The 23,527-nt window shown below is 40.3% G+C and overlaps 1 protein-coding gene across 12 annotated transcripts in view; it reads left to right on the top strand.

The window, feature by feature from the left end:
* Positions 1 to 23,527, top strand: part of Enox1 (ecto-NOX disulfide-thiol exchanger 1) — a 521,454-nt gene that overhangs the window by 343,203 nt on the left and 154,724 nt on the right. For 11 of the 12 annotated variants that reach the window (XM_040281478.2, XM_021719677.3, XM_040281477.2 and 8 more), the window contains 2 exons: positions 19,110 to 19,283; positions 20,492 to 20,698. In XM_040281478.2, coding sequence (XP_040137412.1) covers positions 19,110 to 19,283; positions 20,492 to 20,698 — 381 coding nt within the window. Of the gene's footprint in view, positions 1 to 5,514; positions 5,538 to 19,109; positions 19,284 to 20,491; positions 20,699 to 23,527 lie in introns of those variants that run through there. The other variant, XM_078015932.1, reaches the window with a different exon arrangement.

The raw sequence follows: 23,527 nt of genomic DNA, 5'->3' as shown, positions 1-23,527 counted from the left end.
GTACCTCTTTAGTTGCATCTCATGAGTTTTTGTATGTTGTATTTTCATTTAATTCAAAATGCTTTTTAATTTCCCTTTTGGTTTCCTTTTTGACCTACAGGTTATTTAGAAATGTGTTATTTAGTTTCCAATTATTCTAGGATCCTCCAGATCTCTTTCTGTCATTAATTTCTATAATTCCTTTGTGGTCCAAGAACATGTTTTTGTATGATTTGTGTCTTTGTAATTTTATCAGGGTTTCATTTATGCCCAGAATATGGCATAAATGAAATAAAATAAAAAATGCACCATATATACTTGAAGAAGTGTTTTCTGTTTTTATTTGATCAATTTTTATGAATGTAATTAGTTTGATTTGGTTGATAGTGTTATTTAAATTTTCTATATCCTTACTGATTCTCTTTATCTGTTCTAGCAATTATTGAGTGAGGATTGTTGAAATTTCTATTATTGTGGAGTTGTCTACCTCACTTTCCCTTCTGTTTGTTGTGACTGCATATGTTTTGAAGCTGTGTTATTCAGTACACATTTGGGATTATTATGTTTACTTGATGAATTTACCTCTTTATTACTGTAAAATTATCTTTTCCCCCAGTAATATTTTTGGTTAAAAACCTACTTTAACAGATATAAATTAGCTCTACTCTCTAGCCTTCTTCCCTGCCCCCCATAAACAAAATGGAAGTTAAATAAAGAAATAAAATAATCAAAGAACAAAATAAATTCCAAAAGTGAAGAATACTGTGATAGAACTGGAAATTTAGTGGAGAATTTTAATAGTGGTATTTATTTCACCACATATATCATATTTGTATGTCTTAAATATATACAGGTTTTTCTGCTTTTTTAATTGGTGCATCACAGTTGTACATAATGGTGGTATTTGTTGTTATCTAGCCTTCTTTCAATTAGTGTTAGCATGATGTATTTTTTTTAGTCCTTTTATTTTTTAGCCTGACTTCATATTTAAAGTGGGTTTCTTATAGGAAACATACAGTCGGGTCTTATTTTTTTAATCCAATCTGATAATCTCTGCTTTTACTTGGAATATTTAGACTATTTCCTTTTAACGTAATTATTAGTATAAATGGTTAAAAATCAATCTTTCTAATTGGTTTTGCCTATTCTGTCTATATTCTAATTTTTTTGTTTTTCTGCCTTTCTTCAGCTTGAGGATTACAATTTTACTCCTTTGTAGGTTTACTACCTTATATGTAATATATAAACCATACTCTCCTGTCCTGTATGCTATTTGCTGTTATACATTTTACTTCTGTGGATGTTATAAGCCCAAAATAAATCATTAGGGCTTTTTTGTGTTTTTTTTAAGTAAATTATCTTTTAAAACTTTTTAAAAAAATTTTTAGTTGTAGATGGACACAATACCTTCATTTTATTTATTTATTTCTATGTGGTTCTGAGAATCGAATCCAGTGCCTCACACATGCTAGGCAAGCACTGTATTACCGAGCCACATCCCTAGCCCTAAAATAGTTTATGCTTAACCACATATTTGCTATATCTAATATTCTTCATTCCTTCATGTGGATCAAGATTTACATCTGAGATTTTGTCTCTGCCTAAGGGAATTTCTTTCTGATAATTTCCATCATGTAGTTGTGCTGGTGATAGATTCTTTCAGCTTATTATCCCTGAAAAAGTCTTTCTGTTGTCTTTATTTTTAGAAGATATTTTCACTGGGTATAGAATTCATATTGCCAGAATTTATTTTCTTTCAGTTCTTCAAAGTTGCTATGCCAGTGTCTTCTGAAGCCATTTGCATTGTTTCCAACAAGAAATATACTTTCATTTCCATCTTTATTCCTCTATATGTGAGATGCACCTTAATCTACTTTTATTTGTCTATTTTGCCTTCTGTTCTTGAACTTCTTAGATCTCTGGGTTATTGTTTTTTTGTGAATAATCTTCCATTATTTCTTGGAGTAATTTTGGCCCACCCTATTCCCTTCAGGTGATATAATTACAAACATATTCAACTTCTTGAAGTTATCCCCCAGCTCTTGCATGTTCTGTTCATTTTGTTGCTGTTGTTTTTCTTCTTAAATTTCATTTTGGATAGTTTATTGCTATTCTTTACGTTCACTAGCTTTTTCATAAAAAATTAGTCTGTATTTAATTTCATGCAATGTGTTTTCATATCATAGATTGTACTTCTCTACAAGTTCACTTTGAGTCTTTTTTAAATCTTCCATTTCTCTCTTTAACATGTTCAATCTTCTGCCTTCTTAAACATATGGAACACAGTTATGACCATTTAATATCCTTGCGTACTGTTTCTGTCATCTGTGTTATTTATATTTTTGTTTTTATTGATTTATTTTCTCTTTATTATGGATCATATTTTTCTTCATTTTTTGTGTCACTTTCTTTTTTTTTTTTCTTCTTAACTGTTGCTCCAACAAGTAAGCACAAACTTGCTGGCTTAAAACAATACAGATTTATTATCGTACAGTGCTGTGGGTTAGAAGTCTCTGCTGACTACACTGCAGTAAAGTCAAGACATCATCAGGGTTGATCCCATTCTGGAGGCTCCTGGAGAGAAATCTGTTTCTTTGTCTTTTCCAACTTCTGAAGGCTGCCATCACTAGCTCACAGCCCTGCCATTTTTTTCCCCCTGTCTTTTCCTTTGGCAGTATTGGAGGTTGAATTCGGGGACTCTGTACCCCTGAGCTAAGTCCCAAACTCTTCTTATTCTTTATTTTGAGAAAGGGTCTTGCTAAATTGCTGAGGCTGGCTTCAAACTTGCAATCCTCCTGTTTGAGCTTCCTGAGTTGCTGGGATTACAGTTGTACACCACTGGGCCAGGTAGCCCTGCCATTTTAAAAGCCAGCAATGGTGGCCTGACTCCTTCACCCATCAAATCATTCAAGCCTTCTCTTCTGTCTTCCTATTTTAAGGACCCTTGTAATGATATGGGGGTCCCCTGAAATAATTTAGAATAATCTTTCGCAAGGCAAGATGATCACCAATCTGAGGTATAAATAAAATATTCAAAGGTTCTGGGATTAGCCTGCCCCACCTGATAATTTTTCACTGGTTGCCAGACTTAAATTTTACCTTATTAGGTGCTGGATATTTTTGTATTCCTCTCAATGTCCTTGAAGTCTACTACGGGACACATGTAAGTTACCAGGAAACAATCTGAACCTTTTGAGTCTTGCTTTTGAAGCTTTGCTATGAGAGATCAGAGCAGCCTTCAGTCCACAGCTATTTTTACCGTACTACTTAGGCAACACCATTCAGAATATTCTACTACATGAATCACGAGGCTTTCCTACGCTAGCCATTGAGGGCAAACTCCTCCCAGCCTTTTATTCTCTCCATGGATTATTCCCTCCAGTCCTTTTGTGCAATTCTCTCCCAAATCTTGTATAGTTTCCTCACACACAACACTGATCAGTTCTCAACTCAGGATTTGGGGTGGGCCCTCTTTAGATCTCTGAGGTGTGTACATGTGCTTGCATGTGTGTGCACACATATAAACACATGTGTTTAGTTCTCTCTGACATCCTGCCCCGTGGACTCTGGTTGCTTCGGTTTCTCCAAACTACCTACAATGTCTGTACTCAGAGAAACTGCCAGACTCCTTCTCCCTTGGCTATCGCCAGGAAACTCCAGGGAGCAGGCTGGGGCAGTCATGTGGCTTCTCTTGCTCACCTCCTCTCAGGACTCATTATCTTGCAGGGCCTGTGTCTGACACCTGAAACCCCTTCCTATATATTTTTATCTGGCTTTTTAGTTATTTCAGGTGGAAAGCATATCCAATCACAGATACTCTCTCTTTGCCAGAAGTAGAAGTCAAACATTTGTTATTTGCCACATATTTCATTTTGATAAGGGCAACAATGATACCCAAATATTTAACAACTGATCTGTCTTGGTCGCTGACCAAGCAGAACAGATGCTGGCCTAAAGCAATGATATGGCCATCCTGTTGTTTACAAGTTAAAGATCAATTCTGTCCTGTGTTGTGGCCAAACCCCATAATCCATCCAGTTTAGGGTTTTGTCATTGACAGCCCTGGTGAGACAAAGGAGTTTTGCAATAGGACTGACCTGGATTTGAGTCTTGAGACTGCTACTTTGGACACTTGACTTGGATTTTCTCCATTCTAATTTAAACTTTCCCTGAACTGTGGTCATGAAAACTAGATGGGATGTGAAAGTGCCTTGCAGCTTGCCTAGCACCTAGAATGCCTTCCTCTGTGGACCATCTGAAGTCACCAAGGCCAACCACACTGTTCTGCAAATGGCAGATTTTTACTCAGAGGGCAATTCAGCCTCTGAGACCATGCTCAGGAGTACTGTTTATGGGGAGAAAGATCCAAAAGAATCACAAGTGTGAGGTGGGGAGGGAGGCAAAAACCAGGGCAGAGAACCTGATAGCCAGGAGCTATCTTTCTAGTCAGGCTGCATCAGGTTGGGGTGGTATCCACAGCCACAGAAGAGGCTGGAGCCCACAGGCCAGCCCAGCAGGTGTGGAGGGGAGGCCAGGGCAGAGTGCCCAGAACTCAGTTAGGAGGGCTCAACAGGAGTGTGTCTGGCCTGGATCCTCCCAGCTCAGACCTCTCTGCTTCATAGGGTAGGTAGCAATTCAGAGCTGGCCTGGCCCTACCACTTCACAGACAGTGGCAGAGGGTTCTGGGGTGGTAGTGAGACCTTGCAGGACCTGACTTCTCTGATACTGCCCTCTGGGATTCTGATTTACCCCTTACACATAGGACTTTCTTTTCTTAATCCATTGTGACTGGGTCAGACATGTAACTCTGGGTGTAGTGGCAGCTCTTTCATTTAATTTCAGAATGTTTTCAATAAATTCAGATACTTTTTTATTTCTTACTTTTATTTGCTCTGAAAGTCTCTGTCCTTCCTGAAGCCTGAAGCCCAAACACTTGTCTCTTCCTTTGGTTCCTAGCACCCAAGTGCCTTGGACACAAGTGCCTGTTGGTGACAGTGAATAATGAGCGTGTCACAGGGTTCCTTGTTCAGACATCAGGAAAAGATACGGAGCAGTGAAGGCCCAGAGTAAATTCTTTAACACTCACTGGATTCATCCTCTTGAGTTCTCTGTTTTATTTTTATTTTAGTTTAACTTATCTCTGTTTAACAAAAAGTTGATGCTGAAACGATTCACTTCCCTTGGTCTCTGCCCAATCACTCTGTGATGGAAGGAAGTTAAATACTTGTGATATGGTTTTCAAATTCTTTTGACTGACTGACCAAATGCATTTCAAAAAATAAAATGTGAAGATCTGTTTTTGTTACAGTCAAGAAAACATAATTGAATAAGGGCATGAATGCCCAAGCTAACATTTCTATTCCGGCTTTTCTGGCAAAGTTCAGTTGCAAAAAAAAAAAAAAAAAACCAGATATAGATTAGCTGGCCCTTGTTCTCTGTCTCTGCAACAAATCTGCCCTTTACAACCTCAGCCCTTCTCATCATGGGCACGTTTGATATAAGCTCAGCCTCAAGGAGCCCACTGATCCAGAATGCCCCTGTTTAAGAAGAGGAGAAAGGTAAGTAATAATATAGATAAAGAGGGATAAATAACAAATCATTCAATAGTCTCCTGCCCATAAAGTCACTTGATAAATTCAGTGAAAACAGCTGCATTTGAAAATATGGATGGAGCCAAAGGGACTCTTTGACTTGCGTATGTATTCACAAAGAGCTGCTTGCTTGGCTTTGGGACACAGTGGCTCAACTAGATAGATCCTTTCACTGAGGAAGGCCACCTGTAGCTAAAGCAGGGTGAGGCTCTTCTCAGGGTGGTTGCACTATGTTTGTGTCCCTATTTATACTGCTGCTTTCCAGTTGGCTTGTGGCCCTACATCTGCAAAACATCAACAGGGAGCACCTTAGGCCAAGGATCCTGACTTGCCTCTGCACCTCCAGCAGCTAGCACATTGCCTAACGACTTTGTAGGTGATTAATAAACGTTTAATGGATAAATATCTCAGAGGAACCTATGGGCAACAAAAGAAAACTGCTCGTCAGTTTTTCCAGCTATAAAACATTCCAGCCAGCCCTGCTGTGGAGAAGGCACAGTTCTGCAGAGAAGCATGTATTATAGTGAGAAGAGAGAATGCATCTCACAAATACTCACACTCTCTCGCATACTCACACGCACAAAAATGCTCACACACTCTCAGGCTCACATACACTCTCTCCCTTTTGCCTCCTCCCTTCTCTCCGTGTCACCTGTCAAGCTTCTATATATTCTTTAAAGCAGGGTAATATATTGAATAATATATTGAATTTTCTTTCTGCTCGAGACAGTCACTTAGTACCACTGTGGATCCCCAGGGGCCATTGAAACAGAAAAAAAAATGCTAACTATAATTTACATTTGTGTATTGATCACTTATTTGTAAATTGCTGTCACATAAATGTCCATCACACTGTTTGGCACTCAGAAAAACACTGAAACAGGCAAGGCAGCTTTTACCCTTACATCTCAGAGAGGGAACCTGAGGTGGATACGGGACTGAATCCCAGTATTGTGCATCCTACCTCCCCTCTGCACTCTGCCTCCTGCTTCCCTAGAGGCAAATAGATGCCCATTGTGGTCAGGACAGTGTGGACCACATTCTTCTGCTTTTGTGGTTTCAGGATGCTGAAGTAAGTAAAGTCCAAACTTTGATTTCCTTGTCCATCTGTAGAGCAGATGTATTGAGGACCAGCAGGATAAATAACTGAAAAGTGGTAAATGTAGCATTGCATAAGGCTTAGGAATAATTGACAACTAGATGCTTCTGGGAATGAGATTAAGATGAAGACCTATAAGTAAAGAACAAAAATTTATTTGAGGTCTGGGGGCATAGCGAAATGGCAGAGCATTTGCCCAGAATGTGTGAGGCCCTGGGTTCAATCCACAACACCACACACAAATTGAAATTACAACAGAGGCAGAAAATAATTTAAAATGAAAGTCTGGCTGATAATCTGTGCCTTTACTTCGAAATTCCCAGGGAAAAGACGTTCAGGGTTTGTTTTTCATGCAGGATAGAGTTCTCTGTGTTTCTAAAGCTGAGGGATGGATGCACAATCAAACCAGTTAGGGCTAAGTTAGTTTCAAATGGCAATTTGTTAAATTATTCCACCTTTGTTTACTTCTCTGAAAAATTAGCTGCTATGATGTTGCCAGAAATAATGGGCTGTGGGAGACATGGCTGGCTACTGGTGCTTTCTAAACCAACATGCACATCATGTAAATATTAAATCTGTCCAATCCCCAGATGCAATGAAGTATGTTCAAGTCTGGTGCTCCTCAGTTTTAATGTATTAAAAAGATGTGTGTGCACACACATATGCATTAGATAGACATATTCATTTAGACAAATAAAATGGAATTACCAAAGGAAAAAGTAAGTTTAAGGGAAAAGCAGACACACCAACATAGGAATGAGCACAGCTGGAGTGTTTGTGTGTAATATCTATTTCTTTTTCTGGTAGAAGAAGCAGAGAGGAAATATCTCTTAGTTCTGTGTTCTCAGTCCTGGGAGAGAATTTTTCTAATATTACACCCTTAGAGAAATTTCTCATTTAGGAAAGCTGTGTGGCACCTGCCTCTTCTATTGTTTTCCTAGAAGACCCTCTAATTCCCAGCCAATTATTTCTTAGAATTAGGAGACAAAATAAAATATGAACTTAAAAAGCAATAGAGAATTTTTTTTAAAGAAAGGACATGAAAGGAGTTTTGTCACACAGATGTCACATCATACACCCCTTTCCTCTGCCTCCCACCATAAAGGGCAGGCCTGTTTCCATGTAGCCCTGAGCAGGCAGGAGGGAGAGGAGGAGGTCTGACTTTTAGGGATGTCATGCTGCAGAGCAGTTCTGCCTAGGAGTTCTTGACGCTGAGCACATCTCTCTCTCCTTGTGCCTCAGTTATATTATCTGTAAAGTAGCAGCAACCATCATCATTTCCCAATAGCATTAAGAGGAATAACTGCCAGAAACCCTCATAGCTCTCATTGTTCAGTTAAGGTAAACATAAAACATGCCGGAGATCAGTTGCTTAGAATCACATATGAGCTGATGCAATGACATTATGGATTGAACAACCATTTATTACTTTCTCTTATCCCTTTAGTGTGGACCCTGAATTCAGTATGTCTTATTGTTTCTTACATTCACTTAACCAGTGATCTTTAAAAGCGATGCTATGTGCTAAGACAGTGTTGGACCCCAAGATAAGGTGGTATTTAAGCTACCCAGCTCTCCTAACCCACTTAGTCTAGCAGTGAAATTAAATTAACATTCATTTAAGATTTGAAATCCATACATGTTTTGCAGTTCCCTTTAGGAACACCCTTGATGTGTTTACCTATAAAACAGGCTTTCTTTTCTCTCCCAAGTCCACAGCTGTATGCTGATTTTATTTAAAGAGACAAATTCTGTGTTGTTTCAACCATCTCTAACAGTAAATTTAAATTGAACTCTATATAAATTGTTTAAAATAATACAATGTGAGTATTTTCTTTGATGTTAAATATTGAATAAGTTTTCCTTTGTTCTTTTTTAAATTTATGAGATGTTAATGTGTCAGATGCTTTTGTAAACTGAAACTGAGGTTGATAAATAAGATCCAAAGGTTAGCTCCTGTACCTTCCATTGAAAAGAATCAAGTTTTATAGGGAAGATCCCTGCAGAGACACTTACATGCTGTGAAATACCATCTCTGCTGTTTTGACCAGGTGACTGTGGTGGGCATGTTATCACTAGGATGTCGCCAGGCTGTTCCCGACTTAAAGAAAGAGAAAAGTTCTGTGAAGCAGGGAAATATTGGACACCAGAAAGGAACATGTTGGCAAAAATTGTTTAGTCTTTTAACATACTTCTGGAGCATCCACAGTCCTTGGGAGGGTAATCAATGAATCAATATATAAAAAGTAAAAAGCACTTCTTGTGTTTGTGTATTCAAACAAAATTTTACCTCTACTGTCTGCTCCAGCACCATTGTCTTGTCAGTTCAGATAAAGCAGAGAACACCCAAGGATCTAGTCAGTCCTTTTCTGCCTCTCCCCCATCATTATATAAAGTCATACTGTACAAAGTCACATAATATCATACAGAGAGAAAATTAATCATCAGCTAATGAGATAGGGATGTGGAAAGAAGTTTGAAAGAAATAATTTAGAGGGCCCAATTAGGGCATATTCTCATGGGTCTCCCATGGGCATTGTTGACTGATAACAGGTTCAGGGTGTGAGGAGGGCATGGGAAAGGAGTAGAGGAAGGAAGGCCAGGAGAGGGGAGAGGGGAGAGGAAAGTAAGAAAGACAGAGATACAGAAGCCATATCTCTGGGACAAAATGAGGCCTTTGCATTATTCTGGATGACAGCTAATGAGAATCTCAATTAGCAATAGGAACAGACCAGATGATGATAAAGACATACTTTCAAAGGCAGATCTTTCTAAGAGGGTTTAACATATTACTGAATATGGTTACCCACAGAGGCTTTAAACTAGGAACTGAGAGAAAAGATGGTGACCTTAAAAGAAATAGACAAGACCTAGTAGTAGGGATGGATAGGATAGATGCCCAGAGTTCCATGAACAGTCTGCTGTGGACCACGTCAGACAACACATACAGACAAGGGAGAGGACACCTGTAGGCTACAGAGCAAAGAAATAGCTTGGTACACATGAGATGTCAACACAAGGAATTGAGCAACCCTCTGTCCATCCCTGAGATTTTGCAATGGCCCTCAAAACTGGAAATAACAACAGAGGGTTCAGCAGAAACAAATGTTATGTGAAAGGATTCCTAGTGGATTTGACTAAGGAAATGTTTCCATAAACACATGCTAGAATTTACAGAACTGAGGGTGCAGGGACAGTGGAGAACATTCAGGATAAAGGTAAAGACAGGGAAGAGTAGAAACACTTGTTGGGGGCAAAGGGCTAACTGCCTGGCAGAGGGTGGTAGTGAATGAGGACAGGCTGCAGGCACCCAGCCGGAGCCCTGGTCCTCCCGAAATCTGCAGGAAAAGAAGATAACATTTCCCCTCCCAAATCTGGTAATAGGCGGATCTCCACCTCTGTGGCCGAGTGGGACAGGCAAGGAGAAGTTCACCCATAAATGAGAAATGGAAGGAACTCTGCTAGAGAGTTGTCCTGCCATTTTATAGAGCTTGAGGTCCAGGTTGGGAAGATTCAAGACAGGAGGAAAACCTAAGGAGACGGATTTGGAAAATTAGATGGAAAATGCAAAATCCTTCATTTCGTTTCAAAATGTCAACTGCCAAGTTTCACTAGGACATCATCCTGCAGAGACAAGATGGGTATCTTTCCATTGAATGAGGTCATTCATGGTGTCAGCTCCGTGAGATGGGGACTACCAAAGGATCATATAATAAGTCACAAAGCACTCAGTATAGGCCTGGCACAAGGTAAGCACCAAACATGACCAATGCTTTCCAAGTGGTTAAAGTAAATAAATAGATAGATAAATCAGAATGCAGAAAGGGAGATATGACTGCTAATCATTCAGCTACTTTGTGGCTAGAGCTCAGAAAAGGTGGACCGTTAGGAAAGGGCCACCACATATAGAGGGACTGAGGGAAGCAGAGTACTGAGGCTGGCGTGAGCTTCCTTCAGGCATGTGACCAGTAATGGTGGGAAAGAGACTCAGACCAGGCACTCAGAATAAGAAGTATGGATTTAGGCAGGGTGCAGTGGTCCACAACCTGTAATCCCAGAGGCTCAGGATGTTGAGGCAGGAGATTGTGAGTTTGAGACCAGCCTCTGCAGTTTGGAGACCCTGTCTCAGAAAAAGAGGGTGTGGGAGTGAGGATGTAGCCTAGTGGTAGAGTGCCAAAAAAGGGGAAAAAAATGACTTTGACTACAGTTTTCTGGGCCCTGAGTCAACATGTGAGGATATATTTCTCACAATGAAGCCCATTAGGAAATAGAATAGGCTGTGAATAAGCCATCTCTAGAAGTCTCCAAAGGCAAGCAGGTCGGAAAGTCACCAAACAATCCAATTGCACAATGAAGTGGCACTATGACTGTCTGTTCTCATTCTATCCCCACCCTTAGCATGCTGTGACTAGCTCAAACTTTGGGAAAGTCACTTTACTGTCTCTGGGCATTGTTTTCTCATCTCTAAATCCAGAGAATAGAACTAGATCATGCCCATCCATGTCTCTTTCACCTTGGAAATTTATCTTTACTTAGGTCCAGTGTACCTGGCTTCTTGTCTAAGGGACCCCTCCACACCTGACCAGCACCCTTCAGCATGGTTTCTGGCCTCCACTTTAAGGCCCACTGTGTCTTAAGATTATGTTCCAGCAGGTCTAGGGAACATAGATCAGCTAGCTGGTTCTGAGTGTGACAGCCCAGGCCTCTGCACAGAAATTGTTCAGCACTGATGTCAATCACCACACTTCCATGTGTGTAAATTTCACAGCATCTTTGATGGGCCCTTACCTCAGGTTCACTCAAAACACTTTTGGTTTTGCAAATGCAGCCTTGCTGGCAAGATCTGACAGACATCCTTGAGCAGTCACTTCTGTGTTTCTGTTGAGGCCAGAAGTTTTGAAATGTTCTTTACTTCGTGTCATTGCATATTTTCAAACATGGACACAAATCTTCTCACCCAAGTCAACAGTACTTAAAATAGCTGTTGACAACTGCATTGCACCATGCTGCTAGCATAGCCCCCTGGTCAAGGAGACAGAGGGTTTTGTTGATAGAATGAGGTCTTTGTTTATAAAGCGTGCACAGTGAGGCTCCAGAAGCTCATGCTGGATATACACCTTGGATTTAAGTGGAAAAAAATGTGACTTTCTGCCTTTGGATCCCTTTGGAAAGAACATGAGTGCATTTTTAATTTCACTTCCTTCAAGATCCTGCTTGTGGGCATTCACTTATAAAGTACACTATTATGCTCATGTATAATCTGTGCTGTTGATTTGTTCTTAACAATACATAGCAATCTTCAGGGTTTGTTTTTTCCACAACAGGAAAACCTAAGAGCAATTCTGCCTCCGGGGATGAGGTTGGAACATTTCCTCTAAGAGAACGTTTAGACATTTTTGTATTTATGATCCCAATAAGTATATCTCAGGGACTCCTTCTTTTCTACATGTCCACTGCACATAAGTCATCTTTTCAAAGGATGAGGTTGTCTCTCACCCTTCCAGGATCCCTTTCCTAACACTGTCCCCTGTATTGGTTTCCTAGGGCTGCCGTAACAAACCTGGTGGCTTGAAATAACAGAAACATATTCTCCCACAGTTCTGGAGGCCAGAGGTTTGAAATTAAGGTGTCTGCAGGGCTGTGTTCTTTCTGTAGGACCTAGGGAAGATTTTGTCTCATGCCTTTCTATGCTTCTGGTGTCTGCTGACGGTCCTTAGTGATCCTGGACTTGCAGCTACATATCTCCAAATCACTACCATTGTCAGCACAGGGCATGCTCCCTGTGTGTCTCTGTCTCTTCTTATCTTATAAGGACACAAGTCCTATTATTAGATAGAACTGACTCTAATTCAGTATGACCTCAATTTAGCTTGATTACATCTGCAAATACCGTGTTTCCAAATGACGTCATATTCACTGGTATGAAGGCTTAGAACTATAAAAACTCCATAATGTAACCCTTATAACACTCCCTCTTGCAGACTGGTTTAGATGTTCCTGTTTTCTGTGTTTCCATAAGCCTATGTTAATATTCCACACAGTTATACTGTATTGTCACTTTCTATCAGGTTGCTCTTAATCACTTGGACGTGTCACATCTGTGAAGACAGGACTCGTACCCCACAGTGTCTGTGCTTGCTCAATACCTAGCAAAACATCCAACAGCTAGCAGGTGCTCACATGTTTGTCAAATGAAACACTTTGTTATCTTCACATATCATGACCATTTATGTATATTCTGTATTAACTATATGACATCCATATAAGGTTATATAAATACTTATTACACTTATAGATATATTTGTTAATGCTTTATGTAATTAATACCATTTATTGAGTACTTATCTTGTTCTGGACATACCAAACATTGTCCTTTTAAATACCATTAGTTCTCACAAGAACATAAAAAAGATAAATTATTCTATTTTACAGATATAATAAGGAAGGTTTAGAAAGATTAGTTAAGTTTCCTAAGGTTAAACCCCGCCAGTGCATGGCAGACCCAGGACTTGGTCTCAGGTCTGTTTGTAGATATGGACTCTTTGCATTTTGATATGCTTTCACCCAGGTGGTCTTGGATCCTCCTGTTTTGTGGCCACACTATGTCTGCTATACATGTTCATATTCACACTGAAACCCAGAGAAGTTCGGAAGCCTATCAGCCTTAGGTCGCCCAGTCTGATCCATGACTTCAGGATCACCTTTTTAAAAACAACTTTTCCTCCCATCAGCTGGGGAGGCTGAGGCAGGAGAATCGGGAGTTCAAAGCCAGCCTTAGCAACTGTGAGGCGCTAAGCAACTGAGTGAGACCCTGTCTCTAAATAAAATGAAAGATAGGGCTGTGGTTGAGCACCCCTGAGTTTGATTCATAGTACCAAAAAAAAAAAAAAAAAGCCTTTTCCTCTGCTGTTCACAAAATGGTTTTTAAAGAACAAAGGAGAACATGAAACAGAATTTTTGAAAGTGTTACTTTAACAGTTTATGCGCTAGCTCACATTATAAAAGAGCACAGCATTGATCAATTGTAGCTTGAGACTACTCTGAAAAAGTCTCTTCATCCTAGACTTCCAGAAAGCACTGCCCTCATGGGTCATGTGGCTTCTCTGTAAGGTGATAATTGCTTGTATTTTAGGGGAGGGGTTTTACCAGGGATTGAACTCAGGGGCACTCGAGTGAGCATTGAGCCACATCCCCAGCCCTATTTATATTTTATTTAGAGACAGGGTATCACTGTAGCACCTTGCTTTTGCTAAAGCTGGCTTTGAACTCACTATCCTCCTGCCTCAGCCTTCTAAGTCGCTGGGATTACAGCACCCAGCTTGATTGTATTTTTAAGTCAATGATTCTTCTGGAGAAAGGAGAGGTGCTGCTGCATGTCTGTCTGACCCATGGGTCCATGGGCCTCAGGAGGAAGGACCCTAGAGCCCTGCCTTCTGGGACTCAGCACCCATGCAGGCTTCATCCTCTCACCTGGGCCCCATGTGTGATAACTGAGGTGCCTGCCCAAATCCTGTGCTTCAGTTCTGGTGTCCAGATACTGTCTTACTTCTGCTTGAGACCCAGCATAGGTAACCTGCCATATGGCATAGAATTTCTTGACCTAAGACCCAGTGGTGCTGATGCTGAGGTAGAACCCTGGCCCAGGATGTTGCAGGCCTGTGACTTGCACAGAGTACCCTGTGCAGCAGCCCTGCCCAGACAGTGTTTTACCTGTTCTAACATCCATGTGCTCAGCCACTCTCTTGGGTACCCTCGGTCCAGGATGAGGCCTGCATTGCTCCCATTTACTCTGATTAATCTCTTTTCTCTTATTCTCTTAGAACACTCTGTTCTGCCTCTGGGCCAGAGTTTTTCCTGGCACTGACATCTTGTTTCTGTCCCCTCATCCCCAGCCTCCGCCTGGTTTCCCAGCTCACACCTAACCTAATTACGTCCAGCCCTGACTGGCAAGAGGCCCTACGCCTTTCTTTTCATTGGAATCCAGTTCTCACCTCAAATGGGAAACTCTTCACTAGGAATGTCCACCAGAAACAGCAGAAAAGATCAAGCCACTGCTAGAGCACAGCAGACAGAGAAAAGAAGGATGAGGGCTGCCCAGCCCTGCTAGCCGTGCAGGGTCTGGCTGACCCACTGCACTTCTGACCTTCAGGGGCTGCCAGTGAGAAGAAAGTAGAAACTCACCAGGTTGAAGGGCAAGGTCCTTTCTGGTCTGCAAGACCCATACAGCCTCTCAGCATGTCATGGTCACCCTGTCACGCACACACCATTACAGAGCCATGGAAAGTATTTGGGATCCCCAGCCTAGGGGACTCTCCACCAGCAGTTCCCTTCCTGGACCACACATTGAGTCTCATCTCTGATACCCCACCATTTTGTTGGGTCTGAGGCCTGTCCTTTATTCTCTTCTTGAACTCTGTGATTTCCCAGGGGCGAGTTGATTACTGTTACCCTGACAACTCCAGATCCTGCCAATAGCAAATGACCAAGAAATTCTGAATGAATGAATGAGCTAATAATTAATTCAGCTGCTGTCCCTCTATAATCCCAAATACAAACCTCTCCAACCACACTTGGAAAAATGTTCATCTTGTTTGTAAAACACTGGACTATGAATCAGTAAACCAGACTTTTGTTATAGTTTTTGTCTTCACCAATTGAGAATAAACAGCCAAAAAGAAATGTTGCTGAGCTGTGGCCTCCCCGCTCTGTGCTTGGAGCCAGCAGTACAGGGAGGAGCCAGATAGGGCTACAGTCTAAAGTGGAAAGCCCTCCCTTGGGTAGGAACAGTCTCTAAAGGAAAGTCCTGCTACATACTTTGGGTCTTTTCATCGAATGGCTTATGCGTAGCTCATCATCTCTGAGGTTCATGGGCAATTTTTCAAACAAGCCCAGGACTGACTCTTGAAACTTGTGTTGCCTTCGCCTTTGTCTTCCTGTGTACATGTCTTTCATTTTTAAAGTTTGTGCATTGAATGTAATGAGTTAGTATGTAATGTGCTTTTGTGCCATTTGAGAAAACAATTTCCATCTGTTCATATATTGTTAAAAAGTAATGATTTCTTTTTTTTTTTTTTAAATCTAATCCCTCCCTATTTCCTCCCTCCACTCAAAGACTGAATCTCAGATCCTTTGAGGTCCAACATAATTTAAGTGTTAATTCCTTTCTAAGCTCTTTTCAAGCTACTGCACTCACCATGCAGATTTTATAAAACCTCATAGTCTCTTCATATTGATGTCTCAGAAAAGGCAAAGTAACTCCTGCTGTATATTAAAACATTTGCTCAGGAGTAGTGCCTTTTGTCCCGATTTCTGAATATTTATTTATTTGGCCTCTGGAAAGAAAACAGAAGTCTGTTAGAACTAAAAGAGAATGTAAGCTCTGGCTTCTCATCTCATTTGTGGAAAACATCTGCTTATTATAATTCACAGGACTAACATTTCAGGGTTTGCAGTCCTGAGTAGTTTCAGCCTTAAATCATCCTGCATTGGCAAACAATAGTGAGGACCAGGCCAGGAAAGAAACAGATGAAGCCTATGTATGGAATGAGATTAAATTAAAAGCACAACCATGCCCATATTCCCATGGCCAGTACTTCTATGTCTAATATATGCACCTTAGAAGCCAATATATTATTTCAGTGATCAAAATGTGGAAAAGCATTCTATTCTGGACCTTCTTTAGAGTTAGCATCTGGATCAGCAGGGAAAATCTTGATTTTTTCTTCAAGGATAAAATATATTTTTAAAAGTAGTGGCATGTATAAGCTGACTAATCAAGTTGGGTCATTCTACGTGGAAATTTTGAAATAGTGATATTTAAACATGTTTAAATGTAGAGCAGAGACTTGGACCATAGTTCTGACTATCATTTGTTTGTTTTGGGAGGTCCAAAATTTTACTAAACGGCTTTAAGCTCAATTTCTTTATCTATAAAATGGGAATGATGCTTGTGGAACTTTGTGAGGATGAAATGAATAGTTGGAGTTTGAATCTTGTTTTTGTCACTTCCAAACTTTATGTTGCTTGTATAGCTCTTCTTCCTAAACACCATCTGCATGCAGTCCTGGAGTCCTGGGAGTGCTAGTGCTCTAAGGGATAATAAATTCAGTCAGAGGGTCCCATGTCACAGGTGAGAAAACAGAACCATGAGTACAAAGAAAGCACCTGGAATGTCAAGGTGACTTCTAAAAGAAAATGCTTCTTTCGAATTTAAATTTAGAACTTAACCACCACCCCCCCACCCACACACACACACACAAAGCCCTCATTTTACCGAAGTGACTCTGGTAAGCTATGAAATTAAATGGAGTTTCTAATAAATGAGACATGTTTTCTCCTGAGATTACAGATCAGGGTCACATTCTTTATAATGGTCTACCCAGAGGAGGAATGGGCCTATTCAAAGAAGCAGGAGGAATACTAGCTGCCTTTTCCCAGAAAGAAAAAGCTTTTGCCTAGCCTTCCATAACCTCTGGAGCATCTTAGTAAACAGAGGGTACAGTTGTCATCACGTCTGCCTCTGGGCTCATCCAGCCTTTCATGCATAGGGCTAGGGGACAGGCTGGACATGAGAGCATAAAAAGAGGTGACGGGGGCGGGGAGCAGAAAGAAAGAATGGGAATGATCTAAGATGAGGGGAGAGAAGGAGCCAGGAGAGTAGGAGATGAGAAGAAATGTCATCCATGCAGAATGGAGTAGAGTCACCATGCCCTCTCTCAGTGTCATCTATGCTACCATCTGTGTACCTGGGAACATCAGAGATAGCATTGTTTTCTGCAAACAGAAAAACCCTCAGAAGAGGGATCCCCTTGCAGATAAGTCTTACAAAAGCAGTGCAGTATTTTAATAGCTCCTGCTCTTAGAAAAGGCTTCCTTTTTTCTGTGTAAGATTGGCAGATAAAATTGTGTATATTTATGGTAAAAAATATTTTGAAGCATATATAAACATCATAAGACAGTGAAATCTAGCTAATTAACAAAGGCATCGCCTCACATGGTTACCACTTTTATGGTGAAACCACTTAATATCCACTCTGCATTTTTCAAGAATATAAGATATCATCATTAAGAATAGTCACCATCCTGTACAACATGAACTTATTCCCCGTATGTAACTATAATGCTGTATCCTTTGACTAACATCTTCCCAACCTACCTCTTCAACCACTCCAACCCCTAATAACTACCATTCTACTTTTTACTTCACAAAGTCAACTTATTACATTTGCAGATGTGGCACTGTTTGTCACTCAGCCTGGCTTTATTCACTTAACATACTCTCTTCAGGTTCATTCATGTTGTCACCAAAGAAAATATTTCTTTCTTTTATGGATGAATAGTATTCCATTGTGTACACATATACCACAGTTTCTTTATCCATTCATCTGTTGATGGATGTTTAGGTTGATTTCATACATTATCTATTCTGAATAGAACTGTGAGAATCATGGGAGTGCAGATGTCTCTTTGACACACTGATTTCATTTCCTTTGGATGTGCACCTGGTAGTGAGATTGCTAGATCATATGGTAGTTCTATTTTTACCATTTCCCATAATGACTGTATTAATTTACATTCCCACCAACAATATATAAGGGTTCTCTTTTTTCTCCAAATGCCTGCCAACACTTGTTATCTTTTGTCTTTTTAATAATAGAGGTCATACATTTAAAAAAGTTCCTGATATTACCTTGAAAATTAATTGCTTTATTATCCCACTAAAACAATTTTTATATTTTTGGATGCTTTTTTTTTTTTGGTTTGTTTTACTTTTGTACTGGTATAAAGATTTCTGCTGATTGAAGAAAATGTGATTACCCAATAGAATTCTGCAATGTATATAGCTAATTTTTTCCTGTATGTCTGTAACCCAGCCATAGTAGTTATAATCATTCTTTGCCCAACCTCTACCCCTGCACCTTCCCTCAGGAGAGCTGGGTTAGGTGGGAGCTGAGTGATCATTATAAAGTCTGCACATGTAAATTGAACTTTCCCAAATCTAGGTCAGTTGGGCAGGAAGACTCTTTTGATAAAACTAGCTGACAATTAGATTCACAGGGCACTTCAATGTTAAATGATATTCTTCCCACATTCTGGGTCATAAGGCTGTATAAACAGTACACTGATGTTAAGAAACAGAAAACAGATTCACAGTAATAGTGAAGCTTCATGGTGCATGGTTTTACACTTTAATAGGCTGTGTTCTGTTCTGCCATGTTAATATTTTAAGTAATATAATTTCCTTTTCGTGTAGTTTCGGGTTCATCTTTTTTTCTTTCTCTGTTTACCTTTTGAAATAGCTTTCTATATTGCTGCATCTATGCCATGAGAAATTCCTGAAAAACAAAAAGTATAAGTTTCTTTGCAGGAAACTAACAAAAACAGTCTTGAAAATGGATTTAAGATTCTGCCACCAAAATGTTATCTTGTGTGCTTTACAGATTCAATCTGTGTCCCAGGCTTTGATCCAAGCCTCAACATGATGACTGGAATAACCCCCATTAACCCAATGATACCAGGCCTGGGTCTAGTACCACCCCCACCACCAACAGAAGTGGCAGTTGTCAAAGAAATAATCCACTGCAAAAGTTGTACTCTTTTCCCTCAAAATCCAAGTAAGTAACACCTATGAGAAATATTTGTTCATCATTTTAAATTTCTTTTTTTAAAATCTGAAATATTATTGCATTAATTTTCATATATGACTCACACATGCATGTATAAAACCAGGAGCCTTTTTAAGAAGACTTTTATCTCTAGATTGGAATAGATATACAAGGACATGTCTGTGTGTCTGTCTAGGGGCTGACATGACACTACAGAGCCAGTACCCGGGATTTGGGGATTTATCTGTAGCATTAAGAATCTTTTTGCATGCAGTGAAGCCTAGCATTTCCTGGAAAACATAATGTGAAATATATAAGCACTTCCATCTATCTTCACAAATGTAGGAGAAAAACTCCAAAATGTGTTTTGCTAGATGGAAATTTGAATTAATTTGGCAGTTAGCAATTTGGGGGCAGGGGCTGGAGCCTGCATCTCAGAATTTCTGGATCAGATTGCATTTGCTCAAAGGAATCCATACATTTGATGGAGTAAATAGGCTGGGATTTTTTTTTTTAACTTAGCCTCAGATACTAAGTTTATGGACTTAAATAGCTAGGTTTTTTTTATTCATATTAATCAGTGTTTCCTTTTTTAAGTGGACTTTTCAGGAGATTGCTTTAGTAATCTACATATAAACTAGGTAAAATGTGTGACAGTGTACATTTTATCTTTTTATACAGCCTCCCCCAAATTTAATAGTTTGCTCATTTAAATGTGAATAATAACAAAGTATTTTTTTTCAGGCATGATGTTTCACGGCCAAGTAAGTATTGTGTGTGCTTCCCTGGGTTGTGCTTCCTGTGTTCAGCCTTTTCTCTCCTTTACCTAGCAACGAGACAAAGCAGATAACAAGCTGAGGTTTCTCATCGTGTTGTTATTTCATCATGTTTTGTACTTTGTGAATGTTCCCCCGCCCCTTTCTGGGCCTCTGTGTTATAAAGAAGAAATGAAATTATGCTAACATGTGCGTTATCTTTGTTCATGGACAAGCACAGTCCCTCTATGTAGAAATGAACACAGCAAGTAAAGATTGGTAGGAGGAGGGGAGAGGAACCTAAAACAAGACAGCCCAGGAAAAATGTAACTTGGGACAGAAGTTGACCTTTACTCAGCCTGGACAGAATAACTGGGGCAAGCTTTACCTTTCTTTGCCAGGGAAGCTAGGAAAAGAGAGCCAATCAATAAGACAAAACTTTCTATTTTGTTGTGATATTAGATCTCCCACCTCCTTCCACAAGAGAACGACCTCCGGGGTGTAAGACTGTGTTTGTCGGAGGATTACCAGAAAATGCTACTGAGGAAATTATTCAAGAAGTCTTTGAGCAGTGCGGTGATATTACAGCCATCCGAAAAAGCAAGAAGAATTTTTGTCACATTCGCTTTGCAGAGGAATTCATGGTTGATAAAGCCATTTACCTTTCTGGTACTTTGCATTACATAAGGGGTTTTCTAGGCATTTTGTCATGTTTTGTGATGTTAATATGAGCTTATTCCCTTTTGCCTTAATGCACAATAAAGCCCAAATACTTTGGGGCTACCGAAGGAGGAATTCTGCCTTTTTCCTTGGCTCCCAGAAGCTCTCTGTTAAGCCTGTGAATGTACCTCACTGCAGGAATGATTTCCCACCCTCCAGTCTTAAGGAATTCCATCGAGTTTCTAATTAATGCTCTCAAGCACTTATTAGATGAAAAGCAATATTATGAGTATGGAGGACCATTATTATTATTGGATGTAAATCCACTGGGGGAGTAAAGTACTCTCAGAATAATTTTAATTTTTTTAGAAGTGAATTCACTTTTTTGACACCAGGGCACCAAAGCAAGATCAGTTCCTTTCAGGAAAGTGTTTTAGTGGCATGATAATAAAGCTCAATATCATGCCCACTTGCTGGTTCCTTAAGACTAACGTCCTGGGACTGGGGTTGTAGATCAGTGATAGAACGCTGGCCTAGCCTGGCACGTGTGAGACACTGGGTTCCATTCTCGGCACTGCATATAAATAAATAAAATTTTAAAAAGTATAAAAAAAATCCATCAACAACTAAAAATATACATATAAAAGACTAACTATCCTTAGTCTTTGGTGGCAGTTTTTATAAGAGATTTTTACAGACGTTGAAATGAAGCCTAATGTTGCCTTCCACTGTGTGGGTGTTAAAGTAAGTGTTATGGAGTCTGTCAACAGGCTTTTGCCAAATCTAAGAACAATGGGACTATTATTAATATGTGGCTTACAGAGGACTTATTTTTTAGGTTCAACTTGATCACCTTTCCCTCGAACCCTCCAATGCCGTTTTCCAGTCGGCCACGCTGCATACCACCTCTCTATTCCTAATGCAAAGCTAATGGGGGAAGGTGGGAAAACAACAGGAGGGGGAAACCATGTGATATTATGGGGAGATTTTACTTAATTTCTACAATCAGCCTTCATTGCCAGGACATTCTGTACAAATCCCAGAAGCCTTGAGGTTTTCTCAGTGCCCCAGAGATTTTCCTGAACCAGATAATGACACAGGGAACTTTTTAACCTTTATTCCAATGAATCCTTAGAAAGTGAAAAATGAAGTCTGAAGGCATTCCACAATGGAGATGGAAGACAAACCTGGAAGAAAGACATTTGGCAACTCACTCACAGCTACTAGGCCACCAGGGATTCTGGAGAGGGTAGGGCACTGGGTTTCACATACCCCGATCTGGATGACCTCTCTTCCAGCTTCCACTTCCTCATCTGCACAGTAGAGATTCTTAGGGTTTACCAACCAAGACTGCAAAGACTAAATCAAATGATGTTAAGTGTTTAGCAGGTACCTGTGATAGGAACCATTCAGTACATGGCTATTTTAAGCAGAAGTATGCTGATCAGGATAAAGAACTGCTTCTTATTTCTCAGCAAACTCTGCCCTAGGGACTTGGGTTCTAATGACGGCTCTATCAATAATAGTACTACTTGATCCCTCCTGATTCAATGAAAGGGTTTGAGTAGATCATAGGTCTTTTACAACACTAGTTTAGACCCAACCCAGTACTTAGACCTAATCAGAGCCTCATAAGGACACTAACAAAGATGAACAGTCTCAAATTTAGGCATCCAAAAGGTATTCCTTTACTTAGTCTTTGGTCCTTGCTTTTACTATCTCAGCAAGCCCCTCATGGCTCCTTGGTCCACCCCTTTGCCGCAGGATGAAGCACCAGCACAGGTCTCAGCTGCAGCCTCCCTGCCTGGGTGTAGAGGTCTCCAGCCTGCTGCCCTGTGGAGGCTGCAACATCAGAGCCAGGATGATCTGAAATGCTGGCTAATTGCAGGGGTAGGAAGGCAGGTAGGCTATATCCCAAACCCTGCATCTGAGCTCCTGCAAGCCCAGCCCAGCTGGAAGGCCTATCTAATTTTAGACCCATGTTTGCATTTGAGGGCCAGGCTAATTTTAGTCTCATCCTCATCAGGGTCTCTTTTAAGGCCTTAATGATGATGTTTTGGAGAAAGAGACGATGTTTTGGTGAAAGAGACGATGTTGGAACCAGAAGCATGAGACAAGTCATTTCTCTGTACATAAAACGAGGGAAAGTTGCTAGGCCAGTTGGAGCAGCTGGCCAGTCCCAAGCAGTCTAGTCAGCTCAGCTGTTATGTATGTATCACCATGGCCTGCTGACTTGTTAACTTTCCATGGCCCACAACCAAGACACATTTTACTCTAGCATTAACTCTGCTCATCTGGGAACAGTGGGCTGTTTGCATTTTTGATTGGTATTGTGATGTCTTCCCATTTTTAGATAACACTTTGGAAACCTAGGAGGGAGAAAAGTTCAGTGGCATGCAGGCATCAGTTGTGAGATCTGTATCTTATTTATAACTTTTGAAAGATATGAAGTGCCCTACCTAGGAGGAAGCCACCCTCTACAGGGATTTTCAGCTGTATTTTAACCCAAAATGCTACAGTAATCCATTGAAACCTACCATGAGATCTTGAATACCAGCATAGCACAGCCTAGCATTCTGTAGTCGTATCTTATTTGCAAAGCTCCTGCACAGCAAAAGTGCTTATTTTGCTCTCTCCTCTGGCAGCCCCTGGCAGTCGTGTTCCTGCTGGGACCTGAATTTATGTTCTGAAAATCTGAGTAGCCCAAACTGAAGAACAACCTCAAAGTCAACTCTTCTTCATTTGAAGTTGGGCTGGCTGGCTGGTTTCAGTCCTGTGTTGATTTCTCAGATCTAGTTTTTGCTCATAATCTTTATAAGTTTGGTAGCTCTCAGTAAA

The sequence above is a fragment of the Ictidomys tridecemlineatus genome, chromosome 6 (assembly GCF_052094955.1).
Source record: "Ictidomys tridecemlineatus isolate mIctTri1 chromosome 6, mIctTri1.hap1, whole genome shotgun sequence".
Taxonomy (NCBI): Eukaryota; Metazoa; Chordata; class Mammalia; order Rodentia; family Sciuridae; genus Ictidomys; species Ictidomys tridecemlineatus.
Note: the sequence above shows the minus strand (reverse complement) of the source record. Positions and strands in the feature narration are given on the sequence as shown.